The sequence below is a fragment of the Xiphias gladius genome, chromosome 23, assembly GCF_016859285.1.
Source record: "Xiphias gladius isolate SHS-SW01 ecotype Sanya breed wild chromosome 23, ASM1685928v1, whole genome shotgun sequence".
NCBI classification, from domain to species: domain Eukaryota; kingdom Metazoa; phylum Chordata; class Actinopteri; order Istiophoriformes; family Xiphiidae; genus Xiphias; species Xiphias gladius.
The window spans coordinates 30,182,466-30,201,517 of NC_053422.1; the positions used below are offsets into that span (position 1 = coordinate 30,182,466).

Sequence of the window (19,052 nt, forward strand, 5' to 3'; positions counted from 1 at the left end):
TTTTATTTATTAAATACACATAAAATGTCTAAGGATTTATGTATAAATTTAGAACAAACAAAATTTCAGTCCTTACATGTCACATATACAGGTGTTCAGATTTGGTACAGTTTAAATGAAATCTGCCGTCAAAGAGCAAATAAAGATGCTGCCGCAGTCCAAAGTGCTATGCCTAATCAGTAGCACACTACTTGTATATCTCTATAAAAGATATCTTTATATAATGTTCCCATTTTTCAAGACTGCTGAGTGCTTCAGTCCATCCACAAAAAGTAAAAAATGTGTAACCCCATCATTAATCATGCTCCCCCTCACTGGAATGAAGAGAACAAACAAGACTGTTAAGGACCAGTCTCTGATGTGGCTGTGTGTTAGGTCAGTCTGCTGTATGGAGGCAGTCTGGAGGGTCCCTCCTCTTCCTCAGTTATGCCCTGGTCAGTGGACTGAGCTGGAGAGTGGAAAAGCCCGCCATCACCTCCTGCTGAACATAGAGCAGAATTACATCACAGACTGACTGCAACAGCTGCACCGAAGGTAAATTTTAGATCAAATTACCTTGCCAGGTACACACCATCTCTGTGTCTCCAGGGTCGCACTGAGGAACCAGTGTCTCCTACAACATGCAGGAACACACAAAGTAAATGAGACAGAAAGGTCATAAGATTGAACAAAAAAAAAAAGTCACATCCTTGGAGATAATAATCACTGGTATCTACAAAAAGCCTTGTTCTCAGAGCAAAAGTTCTTATCTGACAACAGCGTTGCGTGAACAGAGGGATTTGCGGGATCCTGGTATTTGGAGTAGGCAGTCTGACTGCTGTTCTCTCTTTGCAAAACCCCTTCTTCAAACTGCGACCTTCCAATCCTAAACGTTAGTCGGTACAGCTAAATGTAGCATTACTTCCAAGGAAAAGGAGCATATCAATAGCTAAATACATGATTTCGTAGGGTTGCTGATTATGTTAGGACCTCATAGGCCCTGTGCAGGACTGAAACTGGACCTGGATGATACTGTATTAGAGTTTCGGGTAATGTTAGTGGCTCCGTCCTGCTTTTTGGTGGATATGTGAATGTTTATACTCCAGAACCAAACTCTTTACATGAGATAGCATTTTTTTTGCAAAACACATTGGTTAGTCCTCATTACCAAAGTTTCTTCTCTTGTAAAACTGAAACACACGGGTGAAAGTTTTAAACAATAATACATTATTCTCACCTCAGACTTGCTTTTCCAAGTATGTGTTTTTAACTAGAAAAAGTATAGTATTTCTTTTCAGATGAACAGGATTATGTTAGAACAGCGTAACAGTCTGATTTTATGCTTCTCCTTATAATACCAGGGCTGACTTCCTTTACCCTGCAATACATTATTGCTAGTCTTATTTCCATGTCTTATACATGGATCAGCTTGTGAGGATGCTGACTTTTTATCTGGGACATACAGCTTTAGCCTTGGTGTGTTAGCATGATATATACAGTACATTACAGCACTGTGCATAAGTTTAAGGAACTTTAAATGTTTAGATTCTTCTCCATCGTAATTCCCATCAGGGAGGCGTCTGATCAGTCCCAGATTCATTCTGCAGCAGGACAACAAGCCCAAACATACATCCAGGGTCATAAAGAACTATCTTCAGAGACAAAAGGAACAAGGAGTCCTGTAGCAGAATGTCTGGCCCCCACAGAGCCCTGATCTCAACATCATGGAGTCAGTCTGGGATTACCTGAAGAGACAGAAGACACTGAGACAGCCTAAATCCATGGAAGAACTGTGGCAAGTTCTCCAAGATGCTTGGAACAACCTACCTGCCAAGAACCTGAAAAACTGTGTGCAGTTGTCCCAAGGAGAAGTGGTGCTGGTTTAAAGGCTAAGGGGGGGGGGGGTCACGGCAGATACTATGATTTAGGTTTTTACTCTTTACTGCACTTTGTATGAAGTTCACTAATAACTAAAAACTATTCAAGGCATTAATTTGAAAGCATCATCACTTCAGTTTTTGTGCCTTAAACTTTGTCACCGTATGAGGCTATCAAGTGCATATTTAAAACCAATTAAGTGTTCTTGTTTTAAAATAATTCAGCAACAGTCACCTCATGAACAAACATTAGCTTAACTAGCTAGCTAGGTACAGCTACACAAGTTGCCAGCAACATAATACATTTGAGCCTACAAAACTGTTGGTTGCTGGATAGAAATGAGAAGCTTTTTTTTGTCTACCTGTCTGAAATCAAGTACTCATTGTTTCAAAAATTACTAAGCCTCTGGCCTGTAAATCTGCCACTATCACTGTAAATTGCACGTGTAGTGTGACAACAGAAAGCTTGACAGATGTAGCAACGGTAACTATGAAAGGCATGGTTTAGTGAACGATCAATGCATCATGGGTAAAATTTAGGATTGTTTTCACTCTTTTTAATGCCAGTTGTAGGAGCTGCGTTCTTCCCTACCAGTCCAGTTCTGGCATCATAGCAGCCACAGCAGGGCAGACTGCGGCAGCCCACGTAGCCAATGACAGAGGAAAGAGCCAGGCTGATGGTGCAGGTCAGCAGGATTGTAGCATTGGCCCCCTTCACCATCCGATGAAGCACAAATGTCTGAGCAGAGACACAAAGAAAAATGTCACTACAGCACATTAAGTATGAAATACACGTGTTTGAAATAAAACTTATGTATAAAGCCTGTGTTTAGAAGTCAAAGCTTTGATGTTTTTGCACTGCACACCCAGAGATTACTTGTCCAACAGTGTGTCTAAGCGTTTTATTTGAGCTTGTAAAGCAGTTTGCAGTTGACTTATATAATTACAATGATGTGAAATTAAAGTTTGTGCACCTATGTAAAAAATGAAAAAAAAAGTATTGTTAGCTAATTTATCATTCATCTTTCATTCTGCTAGCCTAAATTTCAAAAAATTAAAACTTTGTATAAAAAAACCTCATGAACCTTTCTTATGTTGCATGTTGGAACTAACAACATTCATGATGCCTCTGTTCAATTTAGGTTTATCAATAAGCAAGCCAGGCTTAATACAAGGAAGCTGACACTGTTATTACTGAATGGAATGCAGCCACAAATAATGTTATTAATTACACCTAGGTTTGAGAAGTCTGATATGAAGAAGGTCTATACGCTTTAATAAATAAAATTTTGGGTATCACCTAAGGGAATACTTTTGTCATAGCGCATCTACAAATGCATGTGTGCGGTGGTTACCACTTGCGGACTGTTATGGTGGTGAAAGACGTCTTCATCCTCCTCCCCATAGGCAAGTGTCAGACAAACATAACCTGACATGAATAGCGCCGCCGCACAGGAGAGCCCTGCTGCTACCACCATCACACTCACCTGCAGGGACAGGAGGCCAAGTTCAGCCAAGGAAACAATACTGTGTGTGTGTGTGTTTCTCCCTTTCTAACTGATACATTATTCGTAATTCCTTAATATTCAATTCAGTGTAAAGAACATGCTCAAAATAGGATTTTTAGCTTTATTTTACTAATATTATATAGTGATGAGCCATGCCCTTCCCATCATGAGACCAAGTCTTACTGTTGTAGTAAACTATAATTATGGAGAGCAAAAAATAATGAAAGCTGTTAAGAAATAAATTTATGTATAAAAAGAGAAACAGTGACACAGGCCAGTGTTCAATGTGCACAGATAATTTAGTGACCTGCATTCAAACAGTTTTCCTTGTAGTGTTGCCCTGTGCAGCTGGGGTTAGGCCTTACTGTAGGTAGGGTTATGGTTAGCCATCATAGAGATGGGAAATGGGTTTCAGGTTAAGGGAAGAGGAAAGCGGAATTAATGGGGGAACAAACTCGGACACAACAGCCCTGCCTCTCTGTGTCTTTGCCAAAGACTGATATGTGCACACCACTGCTGAGATAAGGTAGAGCACTTCGATAAGTTTCCCATAGGAATATTACAGGTAGATCAAAGTGCTAAATCAAATAAATCAAGTGCTCTATGTAATTATAAATTCAGTGCTGAAAACCACATACTTACCAAGTGTCTGTGGTAGTACCCCTACTGTTCCTGGAGAACCAAAAAGAACTTGAAAGTAATGGAAAAGAGGCGGCGGGGGGGCACCTTGTCTTTTGAAGACTTACCAAAACGGAGTTTTTCCTTTGGGAGGCAAACAGCGCCAAAACACCTGGAGATGCCATGATCTTAAAAAAAGTAAACATGTCCAGAATGAAATGACAGATACGCAGCAGGCAGGAACAAGGGCCAGTGCAGACATATTCAACAGGTCGTTAATACTGGAAAACTAAATGTCCCAATGTCAGCTAAGCCCCAGTATGTCCCGTTAGCTCTTACCAGACTCTATTCAGTATTTTGGAAATTTCGAAGATTTGTTCTTGTTCTTGCATACATTTTAAACAGTAAAACCGCCAGGATTGCAATGTGTAATAATTGACGATATGCCAAAATGAAGCTAATTACGGAAATTAAATTTGTTACGTCATGGGTCAAGACAACACAAGAAAGAAACCTGCTGCCAACACAACACGGACAGTATCATTCGTTATAACAGTTAGTCCACAAGTGTCTTTATCGATTTAACGAACGGATGCTGATAACCTGTTGACAAGAATTTCAAATACAGGGCCAATATCTCACCAGTCCTCCCCATACCGGTGTCCTGGTGGTACTCAGCGCGGTATCCTTGCGGAAAACAGCGTCCATAAACCCACAGACCACAGAAACACCTGAACAAGCCACCTGGAGGATACCAAGGACGAGCACGCTCTTATGGTTAAAAATGAAGTACCTGTATCTGTCCATCTCCGTGTATTACCAGCTAAAAAGTCCCGTATTAGCAGTCCGCACCCTGGTCACACTTCAACATTAGTTTATGAGTTGGTCCTCAGCTTAGCTTGATGCTCGGCTTCGTTTTGTGGGCTTTCGGTATCAGAAACGGTCCCGGTGGTCACAGCTACGGCAAATGACTAATGTCTAACTAAAATGTATTCGTTTTCATTCCAGAAGGCCCCACTTCCAGTATTTCTTTCCCGTGGTGTTTATGTTCCGGGGTGCAAGCCGGTTTCAACGCTGGTTCTGCAGGTTGGAAGTTTATCCATTAACCTGGCTGACCAGCTGCAGGTGCATTGGTTATTGTTGCCCAGAGTTGGGACGCTCAGGCTGCTGGCCCCGCCCCCTCTCCTACGTTGGAATTTAGAAACCTTAACACAAGGTCCAAAAACACCGTTTGTCTCAACCAAATATATGGATTTGAAAGTCAGAGTTAAATACGGTTATTGTGATAAATGTAACAATTGTACATCCGACGTGGGTACCATCACATAGACGTTCATTCCAGATACTTACCAGCAAATGTTTTCGTGTGAACCTATCACTCAATTGTTAAAGGACTAAATATTATGTTAAAAAAACCACTCACATTTAATCAAAAAAATAAATGGTACTCTATATTAGCCAAATTCAAGCTAGTTCACCTTTGTATCACTGGGTGTATGAAAACATTTAAATGAAATTATACTAAATTTGGATTTATCCTAAGGTATTTAGCTTTTAGCATTGCAGTAATTCATTTGCATTAACAGCATTTCATAGCATTTTTTATGCTCAAACATTGTCAGCTCATAATTTTGATTCTAAAATATCAATATATTTGCAAATTAAAAACTACACATAAAACATCAGTACTTGTAGTAGTGCAGCTACATTTTTCAAACTTTACATTTTAAAATACTAAAATGTAGTTTCCAATTGTGCAGGAATTTTTTTAAATACTGATAGCACTATTAAACACTACACTAGATTAATTAAAGTTTGAGATTGCAGCAATGGCATAAATACTGACAAACTATGTCCATTATATGATAAATGCGGCATCGGGATATATTTTGGACTTACTATACTACTACTATACTATAGTGGTAGACCATCCATTCTTTTCTCCCAGAATCCTTTAGTTACAAATCACCTCTACAAATCTCAGGGTATACAGTACTTTACCAACTTATATTATAAACAACTAGTCACTTTGATATAAATTGTATATATCATAAGCTGTATGTAAGCCAAAGTGTATAGTACTATAAAGTTACATTTTAAATGTGTAGTGCTGTGCAAAAGTTTTAGGCACTTGTGAAAAATATGCTGTAGTCAGGATGCTTTCAAAAATAATGCTATGAAAAGTTTTTATTTATCAGTTAACTTCATACAAAGTGCAGTAAACAGAAAAAAAAGTGAATCAAATCAATATTTGGTATGAACACCCTTCGTCTTTAAAACAGCACCAAATGTTGAAATCAGAGCTCTGTGGGGGCCAGACCATATGCTGCAGGACTCCTTATTCTTCTTGTCTATTAAGATAGTTCTTTAAGACTGGTTGTATGTTTGGGCTCGTTGTCCTGCTGCAGAATGAACTCGGACTGATCAGATGCCTTCCTGATGGGACTGGTGATGGAGAAGAATCTAAACATCTGAATTGCCTAAAACTTTTGCACACTATTGTATCGATAGGGCCCGCTGAATAAGTTCAAATGAAGTGTGTTTAAACGATAAATACGATAAATATCGTATATATATATATATATAAATAGTGCTGTTAAACTCAACACCTCAAGGGTAGCCCTGTAAACTGCAGCTTCTGAGTAAAACTACTGACAAATACATGAAGATACTGACAGTAAAGTTTGAAAGAAATTAAAGTAATTTGTCATCAAACCTTAAATTTATAAGCACCAATTATGAGCATGTAAATATCATTCCTATATGAGTAATAGGGATGAAAATGATAGCACTGGACAGAACTGCACCTCCACCTACTGACATGTCTCCTATAATAAAATTTGGTTTCTTGCATAGTTCTTGTGTTGCTTTTGGCGCTACATCTCCAAGGCCTCCAATCATACTGAATTGGTCAAGCAGTATTCTACTTGAATACCATATGAAGCATAGTAACTTCTCAAATATGTACAGTGTGGGTTGCAGCTGCAGGGGATATCAAGTGCCATAATACTCCAGGAGTCTTGTAAGGTGTTGGCAAAGGTAGAGGGTTATTTTATTTTCCAGAGGTATTCATCTGCATTCTCATTGGCCAGTGGAAGCCGCCTGTCTCAGCTGGAATACCTCTAGTTCCTGCTTGTACCAATCCGGAGCCTCTGGGCCACTCTTCCCCGTTGGCCCATGATCATAGCCATAGGCAACTGTTAGCTCCTCGTCTTTCTGCACAGCCCTCAATGTTCGGATGCACTTGATTGGCCCAAAACGAGGATGGACAAACCTGCACAGAAAAAACAAACAAACTTTTAAGTTCAGCCAAGAAACAAATCATAATGCAGATCAGATTAAATTCATAAAACCACACTTGGAGTCAGATAATATATGTAGATTATTGCATATAACAGATTCAAAATAACAACTGTTTGAACTTCTATTCTCTCCTTGGATGCAGAAAGAGCATTTGACCAGTTCAAGTTGCTCTTTTTATGGATTGCATGAGCTTTGGGAAAGGATTTATCTGTATCAATCCCACTGCTTCAGTTTTTAATCCGTTTCACCGGCATTGGTTCTCCTAGGTTTAATCTTGCAAAAGGCCAAAGACAGAAAATGGGCCAGTAACCATTATATCTGGAAACATTACATATCTCTTTTTGCAGACGATGTTTTTATCTCTCTTAAAAAGTTGCTGATTCAGTATGTCATATATTAACACTATTTGATGAATTCCATCTCTTGTCAGAATTTAAAATTAACTGGTTAAAATCTATACTGATGCCATTCACTAATGAGGATCTCCCAACTGTTAAGCTTCTACACCTGAAAGTAGAACCACTATTGATTTTCTCTACACATAACAGCCCGTTAAAAACTATAAAGGCATCTATCACATTACATTGAATTGTGAGAAGGATTACAATTCCAAATTCATTAAGAGGCCAGATATCAGTGTAGTAGAGTGTACTTCTTTGATTAAATTAACATTTTTACTTCTTGCTCCTCTAGATGATTTTTGGAAAAACTTGCATGAAATTACAAATAAATTTACCTGGAAGGAAAAGTGGCCATGAATTAAACTTCAATTTTACAAAGATTAAAGGAAGGCCAGGGTGTACAATATTTGGAAATATATTACTGGCCTTTTATTCTCCATTCTCCAAGTGAATGGTTTAACACATCACCAGGACCTGTTCTGCACAGCGTTTAAGAAAGATAATCATTCACCCCTATAGGTTGCCAGATCTAATGTATACCAGTATCCCCTTGAAAGCTGCCAAAACTAAGTTTGGGACAATTATTAGCAATAGCCTTATAGTATGGCACTTAGCATGCCAGGAAATAAAAATTGACAGTAGAGTGCATGTAGCTACTCCAATATTTTATAAACATGACCTTCTTAGAGGTGTTATAGGTATTCATCTGATTACATATGGTAATGGTGGAGTAGACTAAAATGGGTATCCTTTCTTTAAAAGATACAGTTTAACAAAAAGGTCTGCTTACATTACAGGACCTTAAAGATCATTTTAATGTTCCTAACTCTTCCTTTTTTCCATATAAAAGTACAAACTGCCCTACATGCTTAGGTTGTGTTTTCATACTTATATTTGGTATGTATTATACAGTGTATGTACCCTGTCTCTGTATTGATCAGTGTTCTTGGTACTCCCTGTAAACGCTGTGAACAACACTGGAAGTGGGGAGGATGCATCAGTGGTGTGATTATGTATCTACTGTATGTATTTCAGTGAACCATGTTTCCTTTATTTTAAGAGAGAAAACAATAATAAAAAACCCCCACTACTACTACAACAACACCATGGTATATATTTACTTTGAAATTTTGTTATCCAAATGAATTATTTAAATATATATATATATATATATACATATATATATACATATATACACACATATATATATATACATACATATATATATATACATACATATATATATATATACATATATATATATATATATATACATATATATATATACATACATATATATATATACATACATATATATACATATATATATATATATATATATATACATACATATATATATATACATACATATATATATATACATACATATATATACATACATATATACACATACATATATACATACATATATACATACATATATATATATACATATATACATATACATATATACATATACATATATACATATACATATATACATATATACATAAAGAAAAATATCCTATAAATATCGGGATACCAATTTCAACCATTTCATCACATATCAGTGGGGTGGTCATAGTTTACTTAAATTTACTGGATGAAAAAATTGTGGGGGACTGAGTTGAGATAAAAGTCAAATTAACACCGAAACAGAAAACAGTATGGAAATAAAGGGACTATTTACTTAATGTCCTTCTTTATCTTGCAGCTACAGTAAGGAGATAAACCAAATTTAATTACAAATTAAATTGTTTGCTAGCAACATCATGTTTGCAATTACTTTAAGGCCAATTATAAAGTTCCACAAGTACAACATTTTTTTTTAGTTGAAGTGAACCTTTTTGAACCCCTATTATAAGAATCCCTATTAAATGCATCTTTAGGAAACACATGTAGTCAAATCAATTCAAGTCAGTTTTATATTTTTAAAATCAAAGGGTTCGCAGTACCTGGTTAACAAAATGTAGCCAGTGGAGATCGCTTTAAGAAGGTAAGCAGTGTTTTCTATCACTCATAGAGTTGAATGACTTGTATAATGTAATTTCTCTTTCTCATTGCTGATCTCTGCCATCCACTGATGTGCCTGAACAAGTCAGACTAGACCTGACTCTTTCAGTAAGAAATATCAGCAAAATGTTATATCTAACATGACTTAATATTGGTTTGTCGGTATGATTTTAAAATCTGTTTTGGATTAGGGAATAAAGTTGTTGTTTTTCCCGTATACACCTCCACAAAAAGTCAACTGAACCAGTAAAAAAATGTAACCTTTGCATTCATGTTGGTGTACCTCTTAGCAAGGTTCACAGTTCCACTCTTAAGTTTACTTAATTTTAGTTAAATGTAAATATAATTGGAATATAGTGTATTTTAGTTAGTTTAGGTTAAAGGATAGTTTCGGTTATTTCAACCTAAAGTATTTCCCATAAATGCCATTTTGACTCTATGGCATTTGCACTCGCCACCTCTGCTGCAGAGATTCGGACCCAAGGTAAACACAGCAAGTATCCGCCTGGAAAGCCATTATGCTAACTTCCATCCTGAAAGACAAAGTACCTCAGGAAACTGGTAGTGCCTGAGGTGGAAAAACGTTTGCTGTAGAGAGTGGGACCTGTTGATTCCAGACTTGGAAAAATAGATGTGTCCACATATGATACTAATTCCAGCAGTATAACTGCAAGAAATGTTTAAACGCTTTCACTCACTAAAAGACATATGAAAGCCGCTTGGAGTTAGCAATAAGCAACTAAAGGACTCTCAAACTATGAGAAACAAGATGCTCTGTTCTGATGAAACCAAGATTGAGCTGTTTGGCATCAATTCTAAGTGTCATGTCTGGAGGGAAACCAGACACCATTCATCACCTGCCCAGTAACATCCCAACAATGAAGGACAGTAGTGGCAGCATCATGCTGTGGCATTGTTTTTCATCAGCAGGGACAGGGAGACTGGTCAGGGTTGAGGGAAAGCTGAATGGAGTAAAGTACAGAGATATCCTTCATGAAGGTCTGGTCCAGAGCGCTCAGGATCTCAGACTTGGCCGAAAGTTCACCTTCCAACAGGAAAATGATCCTATACACAATGCTATGACAACATAGGAGTGGCTTAGGGACCACTCTGTGAATGTCCTTGAGTGGCCCAGCCAGACCCCTGACTTAAACCTAATGTAACATCTCTGGAGAGACCTGAAAATGGCTTTCCACAAACAATCCCAATTCAACCTGATAGAGCTAGACAGGATCTGAAGAGAAGAATGGCAGAAAATCACCAAATCCATGTGTGCAAGACTTGTTGCGTCCAACCAAAGAAGACTCAAGGCTGTAATTACTGCCAAAGGTGCTTATAAGCAAAAATTACCCTAATTTGGGAAATATGGCGTTAATCAGAATTATCATCATAACGCTCATTAAACTGTTTCTCTTGGTGATCAGTCAAGAGTGTCTGTAATGCACAATTTAACTTTGGGAAAAAATTAACCTGAACTTAGGTAAAACAAGCAAAAAAGAAGCGGATGTGTAAAGGGACTGAAAGTAAGTTACAGAAAACCAAGGCAATGAATTTATACGTAAATCTTTTATTACACACACACACACACACACACACACACACACACACACACACACTAACACAGAACGACACAATAATAAAACAACACCCTAACTACACACACAATAATGCAACCAATGACTATATGACTGTAGAACTACAGTTTGGCAGGGAAAGTCTGTAACAGGGGAGCGAAGCAGCTGATAAAACAGTGGTAAATTTAGAATCACGTTTGGATTAAGAAGCCAATTGTAATTTCTGAATTCACCTGGTTAGCAGAAAAGAAGGTATACTACTTGCGCATCTGTGGAACAGCTGATTCAGCTTGGTGGTGGGAGAGAAGGTGATGGTGGAGGAGCAGAGGACTGTAGGTGAAGATTCTGTTGAAGTTGAGATTAGCTGAGCCACGCAGAGAAAGAATGGGATACCTATAGCACTGCTAACAAAGCAAATCTGAATTTGTATTCTAATAAAGGTCTTTTATAGGGGTAGTTTTGGGCTTGAGGTTGAGAGAGAAGCCTGCCCAACCTGTGCTTGACTCACCCTCCCGGGGGCAGTGTCACGCTTACACCCTTCTGGGCTGGCTACCCAGTAGAGGCCAGATGTCACATGCTTTATTCAAGAATTTCCTAGATAACAGTATTTTGTTATTAAATAATAACAGTGAATAACAATCTGGCGTCCTGATGCCCTGATGACCAAACATCACATTTTTACCTCTAAGGGTTATTGACATATTATACATAAGTTTGTTAGACATACAACTTCCAGAACTTAGCTATAAATTGTAGTAAATCTCTAATATTAGTAAGAATACAAATATACACATAATAATAAGAATAAGAAAAGTAATAAGGTAGTGACATTATAGCATTTTAGGATCAGAGGAGAGAGACAATCAGAAGGAGGGGGACTTTGAAATGTCTGGGTCTGTTGAGTTATGTGTTCAGACCCACACTTTAATTTGATAGTTCCATCCTTGGGTCTGTTTGTCCAAAAGTGAAGTTGAGCTCCCTTTTCTTTTAAATTTCATCCTGAAGGATAATCCATTCTTCTATATGGAGGCTTAAGGAAGGTTGTGGTCAAACAAGGGGCATAGCCGGGTGCAGCCCCGTTACTAGCAGATCCTGTGTGACTTCAACCACAGCTCTCAATGGCCGTTAGCAGTTATTTGTTAATCTGGGCTTCTGCTTCCTCCAAGAGGTTTTTGATAATCTTTGAATGTAAATACCTAGAGCAGCCTAAAGGACTCTCAACTAATTTACAACTGTGGGGAAAAAAAAGGGGGTGTGCATCTTTTGGGGGGTAGCCTGGAATGCAAAAAATCTGTCTCTTGAGTTCTTCTCAAAGGTATCCTACATGTTCAACTAAGCACTGAGTAAAGGGTCTTTATACTTATGTCAATGTAATGGAATTTAAATGATTTTAGCATAAGGCCAAAAATTAAAGAAATGTGAAAAAAGTGAAGGGGTCTGAATCCTTTCTAAATGCACTGTAAGATGTGTGTTTCCCACCAGCAATAAACGCTAGCATCTTGTAATATTCCCGGACCTGTATGAGCAAAAATTACAACGGTATCTGAGAGAAAACGTTAGTTGTATTCAATAATTTGCCCCAGGTAAAAATGTCCAAAAATAAAGAGCGTGACATCTCAGAATAGTTGTATGCAGGGTGTTTAGGTCAGCCAGCTCAACTGCCACCGATGTAGATCCCTCTGCAGTTGGCTTTAATGACCATTACAGGCAAATACTTTATGTGTTTACTTTTGGTTAGACTGATAGATAAGTGTGTGAAATGATTCACGTAAAGTTTATCTGGAAATCTGTTGGAGGCCCACACAGGTTGCCCTAATATATATGATTTGTGGGGGTCCTAGTTCCCCCAAATCTCTACAACGGTTGTGGAGAGGGCAAAGTTAGCATGAGCCATAGAGCCACAGTGGACACGTGTATGGGAAATATGCCAGGCTGTAATGAACCATAACTATCCTTTAAGCCAACATAGACTGTGAAGAGATTGTTTTGTAAACTACTGTTTTAAGGTTCAAGAATTAAGTTCCAACCCCAAACTTTTGAATCTTATTTAAAAATGTATGACTCTCTTCCGTTTGTACTCACGGGTCATATTTGCAGTTGGGAGTGAAGGAGTGGTTTGCCTTGTGAGCCAGAGAAGCACAGTATCTCTCTGTCTGGTCAAATGGCTGAGGGACATCGATCACAGTGTCCTCATCCAGTGAGATTGTGTTTCCATTCAGTGCCCAGTCTCTGCTGTCTACCTGAAGAGTCCATGTAGTCATGAAAGACAGACAAATGGTTCAGTTAGTACAAATACTTCAAAATTAACCTAAGAAAACTGAGGACGTGTAAAGGGTGGCAAAAATGTAACATTTTCTCATTTATCCGTTACTTTTAAAAATATATCAATTATTCATCCATTACTTTTAGCTAACTATTTCAACTGCTTGCCTGCTAACAAGTTTATTCCCATTTTCAACACTGGTGGTTCAGGTGTTCCAGCTGACTTAAAAGGATATTTTTATTATTCAGTTATTCAAATTAGTTTAGCGACTCCAGAATCTTTCCACGTATATCCTAGCAACTGCAGAAATACCCCCTGGGGTACAAGTAAACCTATTTGTGAATTACTAAATGATAAAATTATCTCTTTCTTTACTTGGCCTGTGTGTAATACCTCAGTGTGTGTGATGCGTACTCCATTATAAAAAGCCATCACAGTGTCCGTTTCAACATCTGTCTTGGCGAACAAGCCCTGTCCTGCTCCTTTAATCAGAGAGTCTGCCACAAACACCCTGAGAGACAGAAACAATATATTGACAATATGATTAACAGTCATGAAGTGGCTCCAGTGTTATTCTAATCTCCTCACTAATTATCAGGATAGGGGCATGTATAAAGCTGACCCACCTTTGGCTCTCATATGGGTCAGGAAAAAGAGCATGGGTGGCGATACAGGTGGATGTGGACTTGTCATATGAGTACACAGGACCTTAAAAACAGAGTATGTCATGTTATAGTCCAGTTGTTTCCATAACTGCCTCCCTCCATTAAATAAAATACATATAAGCCAGAACTGCAGAGGACAACCTGACTGGAATTACAGTGTGACTCATCAGTTTCCAGCACATCACATTTGATTACTAATCGATTAGTCAATAAAAAGAACATCAACTGACAATTACTTTGATTTATTTTTGATTTTTCAAGAAAAAACACTTGGAATTTTATGGTTTCAGCCTCTGAAGTATGTGCATCTGATGGAATTCCTTGTCTTACAGTAAACTGAATATCTTGGGTTTTAGACTGTTTTTCAGACAAAACAAGACATTTCAAACCATAACCTTGGGCTCCAGGAAAATGTGATTCTGCTGTTTTATATACCAAAAATTAATTGATTGAGAAAATAATCAGCAGATTAATCGATAACATAACATAACATAATCATTAATTGCAACCCTACCGTGCTAAATGTGAGACATTAATTGGCAATCCTGAAGGCGTCTCTTGATTGTAAACTTTGACAATGATACGCCTACCTCCTTGAGAATGTTCTTGATCTGGTTAGATGTTGTGATTTTTAACAATGTACCAAATTGTTGGATTGGCCACTCCTAAAGTTTCTGATATCTCGCTAATATGTTTTTTGATTTTTCCCTCTAATGATGGCCTTCCTCATATTTAGAGTTCTCATAAACAGCTACCTAATGCAAATTCAATACTTGGAATCAACTCCAGACCTTTATCTGCTTAATATATCATGAAATAAACCGGGAACAGGCCAAACCTGGCCATGAAACTGATGAATTGTCATTTGTCCAACTACTTTTAAGCCTCTGAAAATTAGGGATTATGTATAAAAATGGTTGTAATTCTTAAATCAATCACATCTTGATGGCTTCCTTTCAAATCCATTGCGGTGGTGTACAGAGGCAAAATTACGAAAATTGTGCCACTACCCAAATACTTATGCACCTATCTATATGTATAGGAGTACCTGAAGTCAGACAAAACCTAGACTTTATGACTGTCTTTGGATATTATATATTTCTTGTGACACCATGTGCTACATTTTGCATATTCACTGTAAGCATTTTCACGTAGCTGATCGGTCATGTGATCAATGTCAAAAGTGTGAGATTTAGAGGGCATAATTCCACAGTTTTGTTCAAAATCACTCCCTCATTCACTCATTTACTAATCCCTAAAGAATAGAGATTTGAGATTTGAGACACTTATGAATCAACATCATTCCATGTCTTCACAGGTATAGTGTCAGTAAGTTACACATATAGTACAGGTGAAGAATTGCATTGTAGTATTGTTAGTAAAAAGCAGACTTCATACTACAAGTATTGGAAGTTGTCATGGTGCAATATGTAACATATGGGGTTTAATTCAGACACAGCTCATGTCTTTCATTGTATGATGAAGAGTGTGTGGCTTAAAGAGCCACCAGCATGTGATGTCAATAAGGTATACAGAAGTGTACGTTATATTCAGAAAGTATTCAGACCACTTCACTTCTTTCATATTTTGTTATGTTGCAGCCTTATGCTAAAATCATTTAAAGTAATTTTCCCTCATCAATCTGCTCTTGGTTTTTGTTCTGATATGCATTGTCAGCTGTGAGACCTTATACAGACAGATGTGTGCCTTTCCAAATCATTTCCAATCAATTGAATTTAACACAGGTGGACTCCAATCAAGGTGTAGAAACATCTCAAAGATGATCAAGAGAAATGGGAGGCACCTGGGCTAAATATCAAGTGTCATAGCAAAGGGTCCAAAATACTTATGTCACTGTGATATTCAAGTTTTTCTTTTTTAACAAATTTGCAAAAATGTCTAAAATTCAGTTTTCTCTTTCTCATTTTGGGGTTACTGAGTGTGGACTGATAAGGGGTAAGAGTGAATTTAAAATGATTTTAGCATAAGGCTGCAACATATTCTATATATTGTATTTCTACTTATGTTTTTATATTGAACATTAAGCTGCTCAAGTTAAATGCTCTGACAATTTGGACTACACACCTGATGCATGTATGATTGTCAATTTCCTGTAAGACCTTAACTATTCAGTGGTGCTTAAGTACAAAGACAGCATGTGATTTGAAAAAAGTGATAACAACTGATTGGCTTTGTTGCTGATTAATAATTCAAGAGAAGAGGGTATTTTAACACTTCATCATAAAATCTAAGCATCTAAATATTACATGGATTCAAATGGCTTAAGTATGTGGCTATAGCCTGCAGCATCTGGACAAAACATGTAGCAGGTCTCTTTTTAAATGTGGGTGGAAGAAGAACTCACACTACAGAAAGATGTCAAGGGGACAATGCTGAATAGATCCAATAATTTCTGAAGCGTATGTGCAAAAGTCACCTAAAAATTCACCTAAAACTAGCACTGACAGATGATGACATCTGTACTTACTGTTTGGTGTGACTTCAAAGTGTGGCCTCCCACTCTCGTTCGAGATCAGGGTGGTGAGGCAAGCCTGAATTAGCTCCCCATCCACAAAGCTTCCAAAGAGAGCTGTGTGTCCGTCTGGGTAGATGTACGCTACAGATTCACCGGTCATCTCCCCGTCCTCATTCACCTCCCCAAACACACAGCCGCCATCCTAGATGCACAATAAATGGTAAATGGACTGCACTTATATAGCACTTTTCTAGTCTTATTGATCACTCAAAGCACTTTACACTTTTGCCACATTCACACAGACATTCATACAACGCTTTTTCTATACAAACAGCGCTTTTTTCCTATATGATGATACATTGGAGGCAATTTGGGGTTCAGTATCTTGCCCAAGGACATGCAGACATTCGGACTGGAAAAGCTGGGGATCGAACCACCGGCCTTGTGGTTAGTGGACAACCCGCTCTACCTCCTGAGCCACAGCTGCCCCAATACAATGTTCTGTATGTGTGGAATTCATGCGCTGGTTGATTCTTGTCTTAAATAAGGCTTTCAAGAACATTTAGTGCCATACAGAACTCCTAATGATAAGATAAATACTTCCTAAATATGGCCACAGAAGAGCTTGAACTCATGTTACTGAGTGAATTCTGCAATTGAATTCTGTTATACACTATAGTGACCATAGTGTAACCATAGTCCTGTAGTGAGCAGTGAGCTGACTCACAGGGTAGTACACCCAGCACTCCCCACAGCGGTTGTTGTCTTTGTACTGGCCCTTGAACACCATGCGGCCCTCTCCATCAAACTCCTGAGCAAGCCCATTGAGCTCGCCATCCACATATGTCCCATGGAGGACTCCGCCATCTTCATATGTGTAGACCCCCTGGCCCTGCAGAGCATCATCTACATAGAAACCCTCCAGGGTACTGTGGGGAGTGGAAAGACAAAAGGCAGCTGCAGTGAAATTAAGTTTAAATTCCATCACCTCAAGGCAAGCTTAGAAGTCGGAGAGTTTGGGAATCAAATCTAGCAAAAGTTGTAATGCTATGAGAAAAAAGTATTATTTCTACACAAAATTAACAACATTACCAGATAAGTCAAAATACTGATGAAATTTTCTGATATTTTGAGATAAAGAGGTACAATATTGGAGGAACAAGTTTGAATACCTAGAAAAAAGTAAATTCATTATGAGAAAAAAGTTTTCTTAACCAGTAATATTTCAAGAAAAAAAATGTAGTATTTCAAAATGAAAGTTGTAATATTTTGAGATTAAAGTGGCAATATTTTGAAAAAAAAAAAACATCATAATATTTAGGGGGTGAAAGGATAAAATTGTGAAATTTTCAGAACAGAATTGAGGAAGTTGCTTCAAGAGCAAATCTCATATGTTATAATTAGATTGAGTACACTTGGTTACAAGGGCATTTTTTTTAGCATTTCCCGACAATCCATATATGTGGTTCAGGTCTGCAGGCTATTTCATCTCCGCTTCCACCCTTGCTTGGTGATATGATTACCACAGTTGCCTATTAGCTCGTTTGGAATTGCCTGATCCACTGCATCCATACAAAAGCTTAGGTAAGCAGCTGTGGATTGTACTTGAATGGAAAAGGGGGCAAGGCAATCAAATATAAGGTTTAGGGGAATTGTTTTCAGAAGTATGTTTTACAAGACAAAAGAGCTATACATGGTCTTCTGCTGTTAAAGTGCATCCACTCCTTATTGTGAAATCCGGGATGCTTTTCTGCTCACCACAGTTCTAAACAGTGGTTATCCGAGTTCTCATCTGACCTCTCTCATCAATAACTCATATCCCGCAGCAGAACAGCAGCTCACTGGGTGTTTTTTGTTTTTGGCACCATTCTGAGTAAACTCAAGAAACTGTTGTGTGTGTAAATCCCAGGAGATTAGCATTGTCAGAAATGCTCAAACCAGCTCATCTGGCACCAAAAATCATTCCATGGTCAAAGTCACTGAGATCACATTTTCCCCATTCTGATGTTTGATGTGAACATTAACTGAAGCTCCTGACCTGTATCTGCAGGATTTTATGCACTGCAGTTCTGCCAGATGATTGACTGATTGGATAATTGCATGAATAAGTAGGCGCACAGGTGTTCCCAGTAAAATGCTCAGTGAGTGTATGTTTTATGCACTTCTCCACTTCAGGTTAAATGTGTTGCACAGCATCTTTCCTAAGTTTTTTTTATGGAAAGCATAAAAAATGATGCCCGACAAATGGATCTTTGAGTCACTGTGTTGGTTTGAGGGGGGTATCAGAATGATGCCAGAACAGCACTATTCAATCAGTGCACAGTATAGTAGTACAACAGTTGAGTCTGGCTGCCTTGTAAATAATTTGAACAGTC

At 38.0% G+C, this 19,052-nt stretch overlaps 1 protein-coding gene across 2 annotated transcripts in view; it reads right to left on the reverse strand.

Moving 5' to 3' along the window:
• Window positions 1–19,052, reverse strand: part of LOC120784942 (histone-lysine N-methyltransferase SETD7-like) — a 26,249-nt gene continuing 7,197 nt past the window's right edge. For both annotated transcript variants that reach the window (XM_040119095.1, XM_040119094.1), the window contains exons 4-15: window positions 17,405–17,606; window positions 16,690–16,879; window positions 14,163–14,244; window positions 13,930–14,047; window positions 13,356–13,513; window positions 7,103–7,256; window positions 4,625–4,726; window positions 4,111–4,170; window positions 3,212–3,343; window positions 2,449–2,595; window positions 556–613; window positions 1–481 (exon numbers count right to left, since the gene is read on the reverse strand). In XM_040119095.1, the coding sequence (XP_039975029.1) occupies window positions 372–481; window positions 556–613; window positions 2,449–2,595; window positions 3,212–3,343; window positions 4,111–4,170; window positions 4,625–4,726; window positions 7,103–7,256; window positions 13,356–13,513; window positions 13,930–14,047; window positions 14,163–14,244; window positions 16,690–16,879; window positions 17,405–17,606 (1,513 nt within the window). In that variant the 3' untranslated portion in view covers window positions 1–371. The remainder of the gene's footprint in view (window positions 482–555; window positions 614–2,448; window positions 2,596–3,211; window positions 3,344–4,110; window positions 4,171–4,624; window positions 4,727–7,102; window positions 7,257–13,355; window positions 13,514–13,929; window positions 14,048–14,162; window positions 14,245–16,689; window positions 16,880–17,404; window positions 17,607–19,052) is intronic.